At 35.7% G+C, this 17,736-nt stretch overlaps 2 protein-coding genes across 2 annotated transcripts in view; one reads left to right on the top strand and one right to left on the bottom strand.

The window, feature by feature from the left end:
• The window catches only part of LOC135196422 (major facilitator superfamily domain-containing protein 8-like), a 533,321-nt gene that overhangs the window by 434,810 nt on the left and 80,775 nt on the right, over positions 1-17,736 (top strand). The gene's annotated exons all lie outside the window — the stretch shown is intronic.
• Positions 6,414-11,149, bottom strand: LOC135196416 (uncharacterized). The gene is made up of 4 exons (XM_064223221.1): positions 10,935-11,149; positions 8,541-9,333; positions 7,551-7,742; positions 6,414-6,717 (listed from the first exon to the last, which is right to left on the bottom strand). Exons 1-3 carry the CDS (start codon positions 11,082-11,084, stop codon positions 7,552-7,554), a joined length of 1,134 nt encoding a protein of 377 aa, XP_064079291.1. The 5' UTR covers positions 11,085-11,149; the 3' UTR covers positions 6,414-6,717; position 7,551.

The raw sequence follows: 17,736 nt of genomic DNA, 5'->3' as shown, positions 1-17,736 counted from the left end.
CTGTTGTAGCTCCTCTTTTAGTTAAGACTGCCCTAAAATGGAAGAGCGCAGTGTCTACAAAAATACAAAACTGAGAAAAATTATGTTGGTTGTTGCGCCTTACTTACAGATAATGCAAATGGGACCCCGTAAATACTCGTGGACGCATTGAAGAATCATTCTGAAACTGCAGTAACTTGTGTATTGGTGTTTCATGAGCCCAATAGGTGGCATATCTCAGTTTCGAAACTTTTGCAGATACTGCAGTTTTCCATTTCAGGGCAGAGTAGGTCTACATATATCACAAATGAACCTTGCTTGCTGATGGTGTTTGTATTTCATTTCATACTTATTACAACAAAATTCCTGAAAGCATAATAACTCTATGCACTAGCAACGAGGTACTGATTATTATTTGTGGGTAAGCATAGAAAAAAAATACTTAACCAACAGTTTAGGGTTGGTTTCTTGTAAGGTGCCGTGTTTCGTAACAGCCCCTTGGGAAGTGTAAAACGCAAACAAAAGGCGGAACATATCATCAACATAAAAGGCGTAAACATCATCTAAAGCATACCAAAACATTATATTGGCATATTTTTGGTTTTAAATGTAAACTTTTTGAGAACGTAAATGTATATTAACAAATCGGTATAATCCTAAGCTGGGATTATAGGTATACTTAGTGATTATCAGTATTATCCCTTAGCTATCTACTCATTTTTGTCGTTAAAATCAACGGCATTATTCTTATTTTGGGATTTATCCTAAGATACACAATATGTAATTAAACGCAATCATATCAAGCGAGTGTGGCTCTTACACGTACGTTTTCTTTCTTCATGTAATTTATAGAAAACGTTATCTAACCCAGACTATAGTGTAACATGGCCTAATGTAAACAGACTCTACTGCTTGCTTTATTGCGGGAGCATTTTGTCTACTTTATGAGAACAGAGCATATTGCCTACTTTATGAAAACCAGTCAATATAGGTGAATCGATAAACTTATGCATGTACATGTTATGTATATGTATACAAGTATGAATAAAAATAAAATAAGCTTGATGGTACTTAATTGTAAGAGAAAATTGTCTCTCCGGTTCGGTAATACAGTAGTGTTATCTAATAGTAAGCTGAAGTGGAAATATGTTTAAATAATGATATAAAAGGAAGTCAGGCAATGTTCATACTGGAACTGTTAATTTGCGGACACATTAATTCCATCACAGATTATTATTAGTCAATTATCACAGTTCTGGTACAAAACATGGCACGAGGATACTTACAACAGAGTAATTTCATTGTATATTCCAGCAGAATTTAGGACTTAACTACACATGTGTGTGACACATGTTCAGAACAAATGTTTTTCCTGTAAAACTAAGGGTATATCTAGAGTTAGATTCAACCTATAACTACGTGTGGTTTCTGAGACAAATTGTCCTTTGAGATATTTGCGAATATTGGTTCTTAACTTTCTCCCAGTTGCTTTGTTTCTGGTAACGTTAAGTGATCACTTACCCTGAATCACAAGTGTCTTGCGCAAGTGTGTGGATTAAGCTTCTGTGTTAACTCCCAATAACAGTCGTAGAAAGCTTGAATGAGCTGGTAACTTAATGTTTGCTAGTAAACTTCACCAGAGTTTGATGATAACGGCCATTCATCTAGAAGGGAAAACAGAACAAAGTGAGTAAAATTAAACAACATTTTTCTATACGAATGAAAGCATTTTCTGAGTTGGCCCTTTTAGCTAATGTCTCGCTTACAACCTCCGGGTAGGTAACAAAGTTCGAAAATTAATTACAGAAGATAAACTCGTATTCATATGAACAGGCCTACAGAGGAGCCACTGACTTGATATTCGAACTTCCAAAGAATATGGCGATCATGTGAAAGAAGTTACAGAAGATAGTGGGCAATACAAAAAGCAAGAGATCAGTTATAGAAATGATAAAATATCAAATAAACAGATACAAATACAAACCAATTATTAAAGTACAATGGGAATTTGGAACTATTTTATGGTAGTAATGAAGTTGTGTAGGCCCAGAAACTATCAACATACCAAAAGCTCTAATTCAATGTGAACTGGATGTTGTGTAGGCCAAGCAAAAATTAAAAGCCCTGAACTCATGACGAGTTTGAAGTTGTGTAGGCCCAGCAAAAATCAAAATACCAAAAGGCCTAACTCATTGTGAATCTGAAGTTGTGTCGGCCTAACAAAAATCAAAAGCCTTGACTCATGGTGAATTTGAAGTTGTTTAGGACCAGCAAAAATCAAAAGCCCTGACTCATGGTGAATTTGAAATTGTGTAAGCCCAGCAAAAGTCAAAATACCAAAAGCCCTAACTCATGGTGAGTATGAAGTTGTGTAGGCCCAGCAAAAATTAAAAGCCCTAACTCATGGTGAGTATGAAGTTGTGTAGGCCCAGCAAAAATTAAAAGCCCTAACTCATGGTGAGTATGAAGTGTAGGCCCAGCAAAACTTAAAAGCCCTAACTTATGGTGAGTATGAGGTTGTGTAGGCCCAGCAAAAATTAAAAGCCCTAACTTATGGTGAGTATGAGGTTGTGTAGGCCCAGCAAAAATTAAAAGCCCTAACTTATGGTGAGTATGAGGTTGTGTAGGCCCAGCAAAATTAAAACCCCTAACTTATGGTGAGTATGAGGTTGTGTAGGCCCAGAAAAAAATTAAAGCCCTAACTTATGGTGAGTATGAGGTTGAGTAGGCCCAGCAAAAAATTAAAAAGCCCTAACTTATGGTGAGTATTGAGGTTGTGTTAGGCCCAGCAAAAATTAAAAGCCCTAACTTATGGTGAGTATGAGGTTGTGTAGGCCCAGCAAAAATTTAAAGCCCTAACTCATGGTGAATTGGAAGTTGTGTAGGCCCAGCAAAAATAAAAAGCCTTGACTTATGGTGAGTTTGAAGTTGTGTAGGCCCAGCAAAAATAAAAATATCAAACGCCCTAAATCATAGAGAATATAAAGTTGTAAGAGCCTGACGAAATCTGCAGAAAATCATCAATTATCTTTCAATCTACGAAGGTTAATATATGAATTCAACCGTGAGTGTATTGTGACACTATCGGAGCACTTAACTGTACACTTTAACAAAACACAATGAATCATATGTACCTAATAAGTATATGAGATTTTAAAAACTTACTAATGATCCAAAGTGTAGTGCTGAAAAGGAAGGGATGATACCATTAGCAATTCAAGACGAAACAATTAAGGATATAACTCGTTTAATTTACTTAATATCAATTCCGGATATGTGTCGATGCAGCAAACATGGCTAGAAGTCCGCATACAAATGAAATAATGCACAAATATATTTTTCTAGCAGATGTCAGATACACTAAGCCATTGTTGCCAGTTAAGATCTCCCCTCGTAGAATGATTCGGCTTGAAAAGCCGAAAGACCAATCAGCGTTCGGCTAACAACGATCAGCCAATAACGGCGCACTTTACATCCAGCTTAGCCGTCACGTAAACATTAGTTTCTCGTACGACCTAATTTTCCTGCCTGCCCGGGCACTGATCTCCTCGTTATTTTTGTGTTTTCGAGGATTTACGGATTTTTCCGGTACTATAACATAACTGCGTCAGGAGATGGGGATGACGTCCATGGCTTCGAAGGAACGTCTGGCTGACGGAATGTTAAGAGGAACAGGAATTTAATTTATCGGCGACTTAAGGAGAAACACTTGTCACTGTTGACTTCAACTATGTACTTGATGTCAATCGTCGTAGTCCAAGATCTCAAGAAGATAATCATTACGACAAGTGATATGATGGAAAACTACAACAATAATGAGTATAGCTCACCACAAAATAATATTTTTAAGTATTTATGGCAGAAAGGGTAAAAACGAACGTTCGTTTGCGCGAAACCGTACAGAAAGTGGAGCTGAAGAGGATTAGAATACTAAGGAGAGAGATTGATAGTGGCCCCGGAACTGTGTTTGTGTCAAGCGCTTGGAAAAGAGGAACTGGTTGGTGTAGGTTTACTTACACATTACAACATAATTATTATAATAATGAAATTTGAAAGGCTTATGCATGATAATCGCTATAAAGTTTGTTACGATGGCACGACATATGTGTCATATCGTAACCTGTTTGTGCTGTAAGATGTTTAGACATAAGAAGAAACGCATTAAAAAATGACGATATGGCAGTTCTTTAGTGACTGTGCTGGTAATCGTGTCGGGAAAGAATGCAAATATTCATAATGATGTCACGTGCATTATATATATATATATAAAGACGAGATACCGAAGTGCTGGAAAAAGTTGAGAAACTGGAAATCTTTGGGTACAGAAAAGAGCCAATGCTGACCACGTTCATTTTAAATACATAAACGTCTTGAAATAGTCTTTTGTAAACAATCATTGTCTTGTTCATAAATCTGTTTGCTGAAACAGCCAAATCTCGAGTTCACATTAAAATTCTTCAAGAGAACTCGATTGGAAGCAGAGCATTGCAGAGCAACACAAATTACAGTTGGTAAATGAGAAGGTTTTTACTATTAATATTCTGCTTGCAATTACGATAACTCAGAATGGACTGCTGATTGCGCTAATTAGCTTTCAAGTATGAAGAATTGTAATGAGAAAAGTTATTCTTGCTGTCGAGTGCTTTGATCTTGAGAGTATGGCAAGTTTTATCAATATTAATGAATGTGTAGTGCTCTTCAGTTTTACAAATACGTACAAGAGGAACTAATAGCGATGATCATGCAGAGAAACCTAAGCATTAAACAGGTTAGTGACGTTTTACCAATAATTATCATTATTTTGTTGTTGATGTTGTTGTTGTTGTCTTGAGTTAAGAACGTCACTTAGGTTTGGTTTGTCTTAGGCTTATTTTCGTGTTTGTTAAAAACTGCTACACTATTTTTGTTTTTGTCTTATAAATGCGCACACACACACACACATAGTACTATATAAACACTTTGCGTTGCACGCTACCGAATTGTATTGTATGTTGAGGTTGTATAGAAGGGAGGGGTGGGAACAAGAAGTGTGGAAGAGGGAAGAGGGTTGTTGAGAAGTGTAACTTTTATTTTTTGTTGAAGGGGTTTGTCTGTGTGTTGCAGAGGGGAGGGGAACGGGATATTGATTGGGGATGAGAAAATTGGTATAAAGTCCTTAATTAATCACTACTTCCTTAACTGATTGTATTCGTATTTCGGTTTTTTTTAGTGTTGGTGGGGAGGGGGATTTAAACAAAATCTAATATAAAAATTATAAATAAATGCCATGCACTCTTAATTCCCATTTTGACTTGCATCAGCGTCCAGGATTATTGTAATTTAAATGTAGTTGGGAATATAATTTAACTTACTTCAGTCATAGTTGTTGTTTTAGTTTAAGATGGCCTTATGCCAGCATGAGGTCTTGCTCTTGGGCAACCCGTTAAAACTCCATCCATAAATACAAGTAACGAACTTCAGTTCAAATTCGGCCAAGTTAAAATCATCTGATTTATCGCGAACAAAACATCATTAATTTGTTGTCAAATATGTAGCAAATATACATCAAAGTCGTACTTCTCAGTTCCTGAGGTCCTTTATTTTACCTCCGTAAAATTCTCCTTCTACTTTTAATAATTTGTTAATATTTTTATTTGTTTATGTCCGTTTTATTATAATTGATCCCTCCTTTCTGTATTTCCCATTACCTTCTGGAATTTCTTTCAAATAAACACCTTATTCTTTGGAAGCTCGAATTTCAAGCCAGTGGCTCCTGTAGACCTATGCCACAAGAATAGGATTCATTCTCTGAACGGTAATGACAAAAATAAATTTATTTACTTCAGCTATAAAGTACAGATAACTTAGTTCAATTTACACATAATTGACATAATCGAAATTGCTTCATAATTAAGGGTCATTTCTCTCTCTATTGCCATTTGGTTCGTACTATTCTTCCTAAAGCTTTTTTCTCAACTCTACAAAATCTCCTTCAGGGGGTAGTACCATCAGTTCACCTTATGCGGTGCACTGTAGGAATACACTCAAGGTTCTTTGCAGCGTCCCATCGGCCCCTACATTAGCGCCCTTTCATTCATTTTCCTATACCTCCATTCATATTCTCATCCTCCCATCTGACTTTTCTCTTTCTTCTCCTAACAATTGTTTCATAATTCAACTGCAATGTTTTCCTTTCAAACCTTTTTACTCTCAATTTCCCTTCCAGTCTAGAATGACCTCATCTTAGGTCGCAGCTTTTGGCCTAGATTTTATATTTCAATTCCAAATCTTCCAAGTCTATTAGACTTAATGTCATACCATGATTCAAGTCCGGATAGCGACACAGATTGTACTGGGCAAATGTATAACATTATTTATAAATGTCACTTCTGCAGACAGCATTTTTAAAATGCACTCAAGTTGTAACTACTGCTACAAAAAAGAAAATCACTGAATTGTATGGAAATACAATTTTTATTATATACCAATAAAAGAAATAACAATGGGCTGTAACAAATAATAATATAACAAGGACATGTTTACATAATACATGAATATAACAATTCTGTCTGATAATGCCCAGACCTACTGCATCTCTTGTCAGTGAGTGTGAAATTGCATTTGAAAGTTGCTCCGGTCAGTCGGTGTGAAGTGCATTTCAAAGTAGCTCTGTTGCCAATGTCTTCCTTATGATGCACTAGGTTCCACAGTCTTCTGCGTTGTTTCACAAAACTGACGGAAGTGGTCCTCCCATTAAATCTGAAACGATATCTTCTGTAAAATCAGAGTTGCATACTAATTGTGGGTTGAAATATATCTAAAGTTTTCATACTCAGATCATTTACATTTGCTGTATAATGCATATTATGTTGCCAGTATACAAGTGTTAAATGCCTTGAGAAATTAAACTTCTGATATACATGTTGTACAATTTGCTTGTACTCTCCATATGTTAAGTTAGATTGGTTAGTTAGCTTTGTTAGGTTAGGTGACTAGTGATAAGTACTCAATCAAGGAAATAAATTTCACATTCATACGAGACATTGAACTATTAGTATGTACTTTTCATAGGTTAGGTTAGGCTAGTTTGGTTAGATTACAAGTGATAAATACTTTCCATAGGTTAGGTTAGGCTAGGTTGGTTAGATTACAAGTGATGAATACTTTTCATAGGTTAGGTTAGGGGCTGGTTGGTATTTACAGTAAAAGATATACTCATAGATTAGTTATGCTTAGGTTGTGGTAGATTAAAAGTGGATTGATACTCTCCTCAAGGTTAGGTTAGGCTAGGTTCGTTAGATTACAAGTGATAAATACTTCTCAAGGAAATAGATTTTACATTCATACCAAATACTGTTCCATCTGTTTGTGGTTTCCTTTAGGTCAGGTTAGGTTGGTTAGGTTAGATTACAAGTGGTAAATACTTCACCAAGAAAATAAAACTTCATATTCATACCAAATATTGCATAAAATGTTTAGCCTATTTGTTGCAGGATAGTTTAGGTTGGTTGGTTAGCTTGGATAGGTTAGATTACAATTGCATCATTCAACTTTCATGTTATTTTTCACTGACGCTGAATCATAAATCTTGCCTTATTCTGTAGATTCAGGCAGAACTCGAGACCGGCGATCACCACGATTCAGGACATTCCACTCTCTGTTCTGAACATTTCCCACTGGGTATTCTATAAATGAGTAGTGGATGGGGCTTGCGTTGGCTACTGGAGCCCTTAAAAAGGACAGTTGTGTTTGGGCTGGAGAAGGTCCCCTTGAACGGACAGATCCTGTGGAGGTTGAACAAAAGGTGGATTACTGACACTCATGATAGGAGCAGCGTTGATATTAAAAGAAAATTGGGCCAGAATTGTGTAAAAGGTGCCTAACAGTCTGAATCTATAATAAAAGTAACTAACAGAGGAGCGCTCCTTAAATCTTAGATGGTGTGCGCTATTTATGTCTTATCTGCTCTGAGAAGAAAATGTTCATTCCTTTTACTGTAAGCTCGTTTTTTCTTAAATATCACTTATGCAGTTGCGCAACATACTTTTAATTATCAAAGAAACAAAATTAATTGAACTGTGACAATAGCTTCTACTAGGGGATACATTTATTGCACACAGCAATCCCAAAAACAATTGCTAAGTACACACACACACACACACACACACACATATATATATATATATATATATATATATATATATATATATATTATATATATATATATATATATATATATATATATATATATATATATATATATATACAGTATTGAAGGGACGAGTAAAAAATTAAGAAACAAAAGTAGATAATTCTGAACTCAGTGCATTTGTTATGTAAGGACTGATTTGTATATGCATTTCTGTAAAATAAACAAAATTATCCAAAATATAATCAGTTCTGTGCAGATGAAGAGTCTGGAACTATGAATGATATCGATGTAGATAAATAACAGTGATACGTAGACATTCCATCATCCATGACAAGATCATTATCACCCTTCTGTATAGCATTTTTTTAAAAACTAAGTACAGTTAATTTTCCCTAAAAACTACGCTGAACAGAACATATCTCATATTTACTTGCTGAGCAGCTCTCTGGAATGGTACATTTGGAAACTACCAAAGGCTTGCAGCTGGAGACAGTTCCCTTCACGCAGTTTCCTTTGTTTTCAAGAGCCTCCTTGTCCCATTGGTAACCATTAGGACACTGGCGGTGTTCTTGGCGAAAAGTGTTGTCAGGTAACTGGATACATTGGTAATAACTGTCACAGCTCAGAGGGTCAGGGAAGCGTCCGTTTTGTGGGCAAGTGAATTGTCCAGTTTCCCATGAACAAGGATCTTCACAGGCCCCTGTGATTTCATTGTACATCGTATTAATGTCGCACAAAAGGGGCTTTTGGATCCACCCGTTTTGACTGGCAATGCACGTGTAGTAACGGTTGCAGTCAGCGTGGAATGCAAAGACTCCTGTTTCCGTACAGGGAGGAAAACCATCCGTGTTCTTGCACTGTTTGGTCTCAGGATCGAACTCCATGTCTTCTGGGCATTGATAAATGTCTGGATCCGCACCAGCGGCCCTGCAGAAGAAGAACGCTTGTTTGCTATAAGCGTCAATGGAGAATGAGTTGGCAGCGCTGCAGGCGCACTTCTCGTCGGGCGTAGGATAGCAGACAGCTCCACCAAAGTCAGTCCTTTCTGAGCACGTATTGAGTGAGCTGCAATCTTCGGTAAATGCCACTCCGTTGATGCAGTTGACAACTGTTTTACAGTCTGCGCAGAAGAATCCGTTAACCTTTTCGCTGCAGAAGCTGCTGAATCTGCGGTCGACGGGGAGAGCTCTGGTTGTTCGGGCTGTTCTAGTGCATTCCTGGGCCTAGGAAGAGAAGTGCTACATAAACATTTTGTACGTTGAAATTTAAGGGATGTGTTTTGACACATCAAGTTGTTAAGACCGGGTCTCCCCGGTATTTGAGGGACCTACTACAGTTTATACAACCAGTGAATCGACCTGGTACAAGACTAGGTACAAATGGTTTCAAGTAGGTAGAGCCGCGTTTTTCCTCAGCCTGTGGCTCCAGAATCTTTAAATATGCAGCTACTAGATTATAGTTCAACAAGCTTCCTCTTGAGCTGAGGCAGACTGAGGATTTGAAGTCTATCATGAAGAAACTTAAAACCTTTTTGTTTAATCGAAGCTATGATATGGAATTTGCAGTGTGATCAAATACATCTGATGATAAACTATTAATTTGAAAATGGGATTGTTATATGCAGAGTGACTGGTTATGTAAACAAGTAACGATAAATTGACCCCTTCTCAAGCTATGTTAAACTGTTTATGCATTAGCATATCCCTGACTGGCTGCTTGTAACAAGAGAGCCCGTGATAGCGCTATAAAGAAAGCTTAATCTAAAAGATAAGTTAATACCAAAAGAAGGAGCAGATGCTTCTTTTCCTGATAGCTGGGCATAACCAGGCGCCATATTTAGCTACCCTACGCTGGAAGATTTTTATTCGCTAGAAGATATCTATACAAGTTTATGGAACTTTTATTTAATTCCTTGTGAATATACGTACAGTTATAGGAAAAGCATTATTTCTACTGCTGCTAATAAGAATCTCATAAGGATGATAATGACATACGAACAAGAATATAATAACAATTAATAATGATAATAATATGAAGATTAATATCCTCGTATAAATATCGTCTCTAGTAGATTATACCCTGCTGTTAGTGTTCATTACATAATTTTATTTCCTCATTTAAACTCATAAAATAATAAGGTATAATATAATTGGTAAAAATGTTCTATTACAAAAGAATTCCATCTAATAAAAGGAGCCTATAACACGCCAAAATATAGAAAGTAAGTACTATATTTCAGAGAATGCTGTCTCCCTCTTCAGGTAGGTAATGGCGTGTTATGGGCTCCTTTTATTAGAAAGTATATATATATATATATATATATATATAATATATATATATATATATATATATATATTATATATATATATATATGTGTGTGTGTGTGTGTGTGTGTGTGTGTGTGTACGTATGTATATGTGTGTATGTAATATATATATATATATATATATATATATATATATATATATATACATGAAATAATTATCACATCACCGTGATTCATATACTAAATTATTCGAGCTACAAATGTCCTTTAATATCTAATTCGCTCTACCTCATAATTAATGTATTTTCATATATGTAAACCGAAAGGGGATTTTTTTTTTAGTTGATAATATTTTCGTCGTCTCGTGGGTTCGAACCACCGCCCAGCCGAATCGATAACGTCACTGAAGTCCTGATTTCTTCACTGTCCGCTGGCAGGGCGGTGGTTCGAACCCACGAGATGACGAAATTATTATCAACTAAAAAATTCCCCTTCGGTTTACTTATATGAAAATATATTAATTCCTAGGTAGAGCGAATTATGTAGATATAGTCTTACCTCAGCTGCCTCAACGCAAGCCTTCGTCTCGGAGTCGAAGACGGCTCCATGACAGTTTCCAAAGCGCTTCTTGAACACACCTTCCTTTGGGTTTCGAATACACTCCATGTAGCCCCCGCACTGCTGCGGGTGGGCAAAGCGCCCCTCCATGGGGCATTTGTATAGTGACCCTTTGGTCAGGTCAGCCCTACATGAACACCGGAAATATGGAAAGACGGGAATTATTAGTATCCATCAGTCTGCTACAAGCATTTGTAATAATACCGAGTAACTTATAATTACATTCAGCCTCTTACAAGCAGGTGTAGTGACGTTAAGTAACTTATAATCATTCACTCAATGTCCTACAAACATTTGTAATGACTCCAGGTAAATTATAATAATTCATGTAGTCACTTACGACCAGGTGTGATAATGCCAGGTAAACTGTAATCGTATATTCAATCTACTACAAATATACGTTGACAGAACTAGGCAAGATCGTGGTAAAATATTGTTAATTAATAATATATATATATATATTATATGAATATATATATATACATACATATATATTCACAACATATATTAAGCCACAATTATCTTTTTGAATACACTTTGGGAGCAATTCGCACATGAGGAGAAATACACTAATTGAGTAGAGCTCCTGCCTCCTCGGGCAGGATTCGAACCTCGACGTGGATTTAGTAACAGCTATTTTTCTGGCTTTATTTTTGTGGTATATATTTATATATAGTATATATATACACAAATGTTATATATATATATATATATATATATATATATATATATATATATATATATATATATATATATATATATAATCTTTAAAGGTAGCTTATTCAAGCTGAACGAAACAGAAACAGAAATCCCCTCTAAAGTTGACAGCCATGAGGCCATATTGGCTCTCCCCTTTAAAACCCCCTTGGGGAGGGGGAGGAACCGCTTTCGTGGTGTGTATGGACTAATGAACGTCACATTAACTTTATGCAGCAGTTGTATTAGAGCCACTGCATCTTTAGCTGCTGTTATGTTGGGGTCATCTTTAGCTGTTGTATCAGAGTAACTAAATCTTTAGCTTCTGTTGTATTAGACTCATTACACCTTTAGCTGTTGTTGTATTAGTCATTACATCTTTAGCTGTTGCACTTGTAATAATATCTTCAGCTGTTGATGTATTTTGAGACATTACATCTTTAGCTGTTGTATTATTGTCGTAATATCCTCAGCTGCTGTTTAATTAGTCTTATCTGCAGCTGTTATTTTATTAGTCATTACGTCAGTGGTTCTTATACTGGGGGCTCCCCCCTCCCCCGCCCCCGAAATATTTATATTAATATAATTATATTCATTATTTCCTTAGCAAGAGAAAGAAACTAATATTCTGGAGTTTACGAAAAATTACAAAATTATCGCCTTATAACGTTGGTTTCCTCTAGTCTACTACGCTTATAGTACTCTGTTTTTTTCCATCTGTCTATCCGCCTGTGGTGTTTCCGTATGGTAACACTGCGTCCCGGGCTTTAGATAGTTACATTCAGCTTTACATTCAACAATACTAATAATATTCTATTTCGAATATTAATGGTGTACTTCGCATACAGTAAATTATTAAAACACTTTTCAGTTGCAAACGTACACCCAGATATCCTTTTATTTACCTAAAACTTACACATAGCGTAACTATTTAAAGCCCGGGACGCAGTGTTACCATACAAAAACACCACAGGCGGATGGACAGATGGAAAAAAACAGTATAGTTAGACTCTTCGGGCTTACCATGCAAGGTGGACATGGAGGGAAGGACCAACATCTTTAACCAGAGTCATTAAATACACTTTTCCTTAAGGTGGAATGTAGTACGATCCTCTGATGAACGGTCATGTTAGGTAGAATAATGGTATGCTTAATTAAGTTAATTTAGGGACTTCCGTCGTACTAATGTCAGGTCAAGCAGCAACATCGGTCTAGCAGCATAGCAACTCTCTCTCTCTCTCTCTCTCTCTCTCTCTCTCTCTCTCTCTCTCTCTCAGAAGAATTGATATTTTATAAGTTCTAGCCAAAGAATAGACCGTGAGAATGTGCTTTAAGTCCTTCACCATTATGCACTTTTGTCATTCTCTCTCTCTCTCTCTCTCTCTCTCTCTCTCTCTCTCTCTCTCTCTCTCTCTCTCTCTCTCTCTCTATATATATATATATATATATATATTATATATATATATATATATATATATAATATGCTTAAAAAATCACAGTAGATGCATGTGACTTCATTAAATAAGCGAATACCACAGGAAAATGATAGTCAGAAATCCAAGCGCTTTCGTCTTTACTAAGACATTGTATTTCATTCGCTCCTTGACAACGTCTTAGTAAAGACGAAAGCGCTTGGATTTCTGACTATCATTTTCCTGTGGTATTCGCATATATATATATATATATATATATATATATATATATATATATATATATATATATATATATAATATATATGTATAATATTATTCCTTACATATTAAAACTTAAAAAATGTGTACTTACTCTCTCCATTGTACTTCAATTGCTGCAACCTTGACCTGTGAATGATAAAAATACATTTATAGGTTTTTGCTGACTATTTGAGAGAGAGAGAGGATATGAAGATATGAAAAATTTGTCACAAGTAAGATTAAAGTAGGCCTTTAGGCCTAGTCTGTTAAAGAAATATCTGATGATTTTAAATAATTGACAGACAAACGTTGCAATTAGAGTTGTAATTATTATTATTATTATTATTATTATTATTATTATTATTATTATTATTATTATTATTATTATTATTATTCTGAAGATGAACCGTATTCATATGGAACAAGCCCACGATTCAAGCATCTAAAGACTATGGTGTTCATTTGAAATAAATTGCAGATGTTATTAAATACAGAAAGACGAATTCAGTTATTAGAAAAAAAGATACTTTGACAGATTAATAAATAAATCGAACCAAAGTATTGGTTCTTCGACGCTCGAAAGACTCGTATCCAGAAAAACAAATGAATGGCTTAAATTTGTATCGGAAAAGAAATAATTCAATATGTATAATTAATGTTGATTGCCGTTAGACTGATAGTATAATCCGGTGAAATAATGAGAGAAATTCAATTTCGAAATAGTTGGCATAGGCCTAGCCCGTGGCCAGATAGACTAAGAAGCTAAAGTTATGTCAGGGCTCTGTCGTTCTCTTGAACAAAACACAAATAAATCTACTTCTAGTCGATATCAACAGGCTCTCTCTCTCTCTCTCTCTCTCTCTCTCTCTCTCTCTCTCGTTCTTGATCTGAATATACATTTGTTAATGTTTTTCCACGCTCGAGTTGATTCAAAAGAAGCGAGATATTTCGGAGCTCCGTGGTTGAGCTGAACGCTGTTGGGAAAACAAGTGTGTAGTTTTTTTTTTTTTTTTTTTCTTTAACGACATGAAGGAAGCATATTTCATGATATTGTATTCATGCGGAGTTAGTTAAAAACACACATGGTCGCAGTTTTGCGTTCGATTACTATCACGATTTACAGTTGTTAAGTTCAGATGAGTATCTATTCACCACTATAAAATGAAATTTGATCCGGGGAAAGATGCATTTTGGATACATTAATCAAAATTCACTAAAAATCACCTTGTTGGCGCGAAATAATCGAAGCTCGCCAACAAAAGATGTCACTGAAGCCTTGGTTACATTTCGAGACAAGTGAAACAAATCGGATTGGGGAAGCGTTACGGAATTCCAGCTTTATCTTAAGAAATATGGGATTCTTTTTCGTATTTTCGACGGTGAAATATCTCTGTTCTTTTCACGTTTATTTCCCGCTGCTTAGTAAAGGCTCAACAAATGCAATCACAGAATTAGACTCATGCAAAAGTTAAAGAAATATTCTCAGTACTCACCGCCATGACAAAGGCTAAGGTCACCGACCACACGAGGAACTTCATTGTCGCAGCGGGCAGGAGTGGAAGAGGAACCTCTCGCTGTCAAGCGGCACCTGCTTATATACACACTGCAGTGTCTTGCACTTGCAACATCCAGGACCCCTCCTCCTCCTCCTTCTTCCTACCTCCCTCACCCCTCTCTCTCTCCTCTCTTCCCAAATCTTCTTCCACCCATCCAATACGGCGATCACAGTCCACCACCCCTTGCTTAACTTAATCCTACTCCCACCATACTCCACCCCCGTACCACTCCTCCCACCCCGAGAAACCACTCCCAAGGGTAATCCTCAGTTATCTCTCCCGCCTCCCTCCCCCCCCCCTCCCCCACAATATCCATGATTGGCTGTTAATCCCGCTATCACACCCTACCCTACCACTAGCCACCCAATGCGCCTCTGTTCCGAGTTCCAGCGCCCCTTGGTCAATGAACTTTGGATGAAGGATATTATCCTCTCTCTCTCTCTCTCTCTCTCTCTCTCTCTCTCTCTCTTTCTTGTAGGATGGTTGATAACAGCATCGACTATTATACGTAAAATCCAGCAATGTGCGTTTACTAGAGGAACAATTTAGCCCTTAGCGGATAGGACCTCCTAAACCGGTCTACCTTCCCGGGAATCGAACCCGGCCTGTTGTAATTGGTGGTTGTCATAAGTATGAAGTTGAAGTATTTTCGTTAACGTATTTGTGATATATATTTAAATATATATTTTATATATATTATATATAATATATATATAAATATATATGATATCTATTTTATATATTTTATATATTTTATATATAGAGATATATATATATTATATATTATTTATATATGATAAATATATATACTATATATATAAAGATATATATATATATAATATATATGTATACACACACATTTATATATATATATATATATATATATATATATATATATGTGTGTGTGTGTGTGTGTGTGTGTGTGGTGTGTGTGTGTGTGTGTGTGTGTGTGTAGAGTCTACTGGTCATTTTTACCAGATACATATGTAAATGTATTAGCCACAATGTCCTCTTAACTTCTCAAATTCTTTGCTATTTTTTTTTTTCTTTTTTTTTTTTGGGGGGGGGGGCGGTTGTACAGCTTGTCACTGCAAAGCCTCGAGATCCAACTTCAAAGAAATATAAAAGAAATCCCAGCTGACCAAGGCGACCTCGTCGTGATTATTGTATAGCGGGTTAATTTCCCGCTAACCGGACAACATGATTTCTTTCATAATTCTTTGAAGTTGGATCTCGAGTTCTCTGTAGGTAGACAAGCATATTATCAAAAATGAGCAAAGAATTTAAGAAGTTAAGAGGTTATTGTGGCTATTACATTTACTATATATATGATATGATACATATATATATATATATATGTATTATATATATACATATATAGCTATATATATATATATTATTATATATATATATATGTATATCTATACATATTCATACTTATACATATATATATATACTATATATATATACACACATATATATATGTTACATCTATAATATGTGTATATATATAATATAATATATTATACTATATATATATATCATATATATATATATATATATATATATATAGATATGTGTGTGTGTGTGTGTGTGTGTGTGTGTGTAGAACCAGACGAACAGAGAGAGAGAGAGGTGGGAGGGGGAAGCACATAGGTAACTAAAAAAAAAAGCAATTTAATTGTTTTATCACGTTTGCAGTTTCTCCTTTCGTTCAGACTAAAGAACAAGCAGAAACGAATAGAGAGAGAGAGAGAGAGAGCAAATATTCAAAGACTGACGAACAAATACCGCGAGAAGCCGATTTACGATGACACGAAGTTCGATAAAGAAAAGACATAGAAGAGAAGATATGGGAAAATGCGTTTCATCTTCCCGTGTCAAGCCGAAGGAAAATGGCGCGAAAGGTTACGTAAAATGGCGGGAAAAGTGTATGTGATTGCCATAAGGATTAGGCGTTCTTCTTATTGATCAGTTATTTTACTAGTATGTTATCGTTATATCGTCCCTCTAATTGATCAGTTATAATTACCATTCCATAGAATTGGATCGTTATATTACCTGTATTTCTCTGTTCCTTTAATTGATCAGTTATATTACCTGTATTACCAGTCCCTCTATTGATCAGTTGTATTACCTGCATTTACCTGTTCCTCTAATTGATCAGTTATATTACCTGTATTACCTGTTCTTCTTAATTGATCAGTCATATTACCTGTATTATCTCTCCCTCTAATTGATCAGTTGTATTACCTGTATTTACCTGTTCCTCTAATTGATCAGTTATATTACCTGTATTTCTCTGTTCCTCTAATTCATCAGTTGTATTACCTGTATTATCTGTTCATCTAATTGATCAATTATATTATCTGCATTTACCTGTTCCTCTAATTGATCAGTTGTATTACTTGTGTTATCTGTCCCTCTAATTGATCAGTTATATTACCTATCCCTCTAATTGATCAGTTGTATTACCCGTTATACTTGTTCTCATGATCAGTTTATCATACATGTATTACCTGCCTCTTATAATAATCAGTTGTATACCTGTATTACCCTGTCTCTAATGATCAGTTATAATACCTGTATTTATCCTGTTCCTCTAAATTGATCAGTTATATTACCTGTATTATCTGTCCCTCTAATTGATCAGTTGTATTACCTGTATTTACCTGTTCCTCTAATTGATCAGTTGTATTACTTGTGTTACCTGTCCCTCTAATTGATCCAGTATTTACCGTAATTACCTGTCCCTCTAATTGATCGTTATAAATACCTGTATTTACTGTTCCTCTAATTGATCAGTGAATCATTACC

The sequence above is a fragment of the Macrobrachium nipponense genome, chromosome 17, assembly GCF_015104395.2.
Source record: "Macrobrachium nipponense isolate FS-2020 chromosome 17, ASM1510439v2, whole genome shotgun sequence".
Classification (NCBI taxonomy): Eukaryota; Metazoa; Arthropoda; class Malacostraca; order Decapoda; family Palaemonidae; genus Macrobrachium; species Macrobrachium nipponense.
Note: the sequence above shows the minus strand (reverse complement) of the source record. Positions and strands in the feature narration are given on the sequence as shown.

Coding starts and splice junctions, on each gene's coding strand:
- LOC135196416 (XM_064223221.1), bottom strand. CDS start 11,084: ATGGAGGGGCGCTTTGCCCACCCGCAGCAGTGCGGGGGCTACATGGAG. Junction 9,334..10,934: donor CTTGCGTTGAGGCAGCTGAG/GTAAGACTATAT, acceptor TTCTCTTCCTAG/GCCCAGGAATGCACTAGAAC. Junction 7,743..8,540: donor TCCAGAGAGCTGCTCAGCAA/GTAAATATGAGA, acceptor CAACCTCCACAG/GATCTGTCCGTTCAAGGGGA.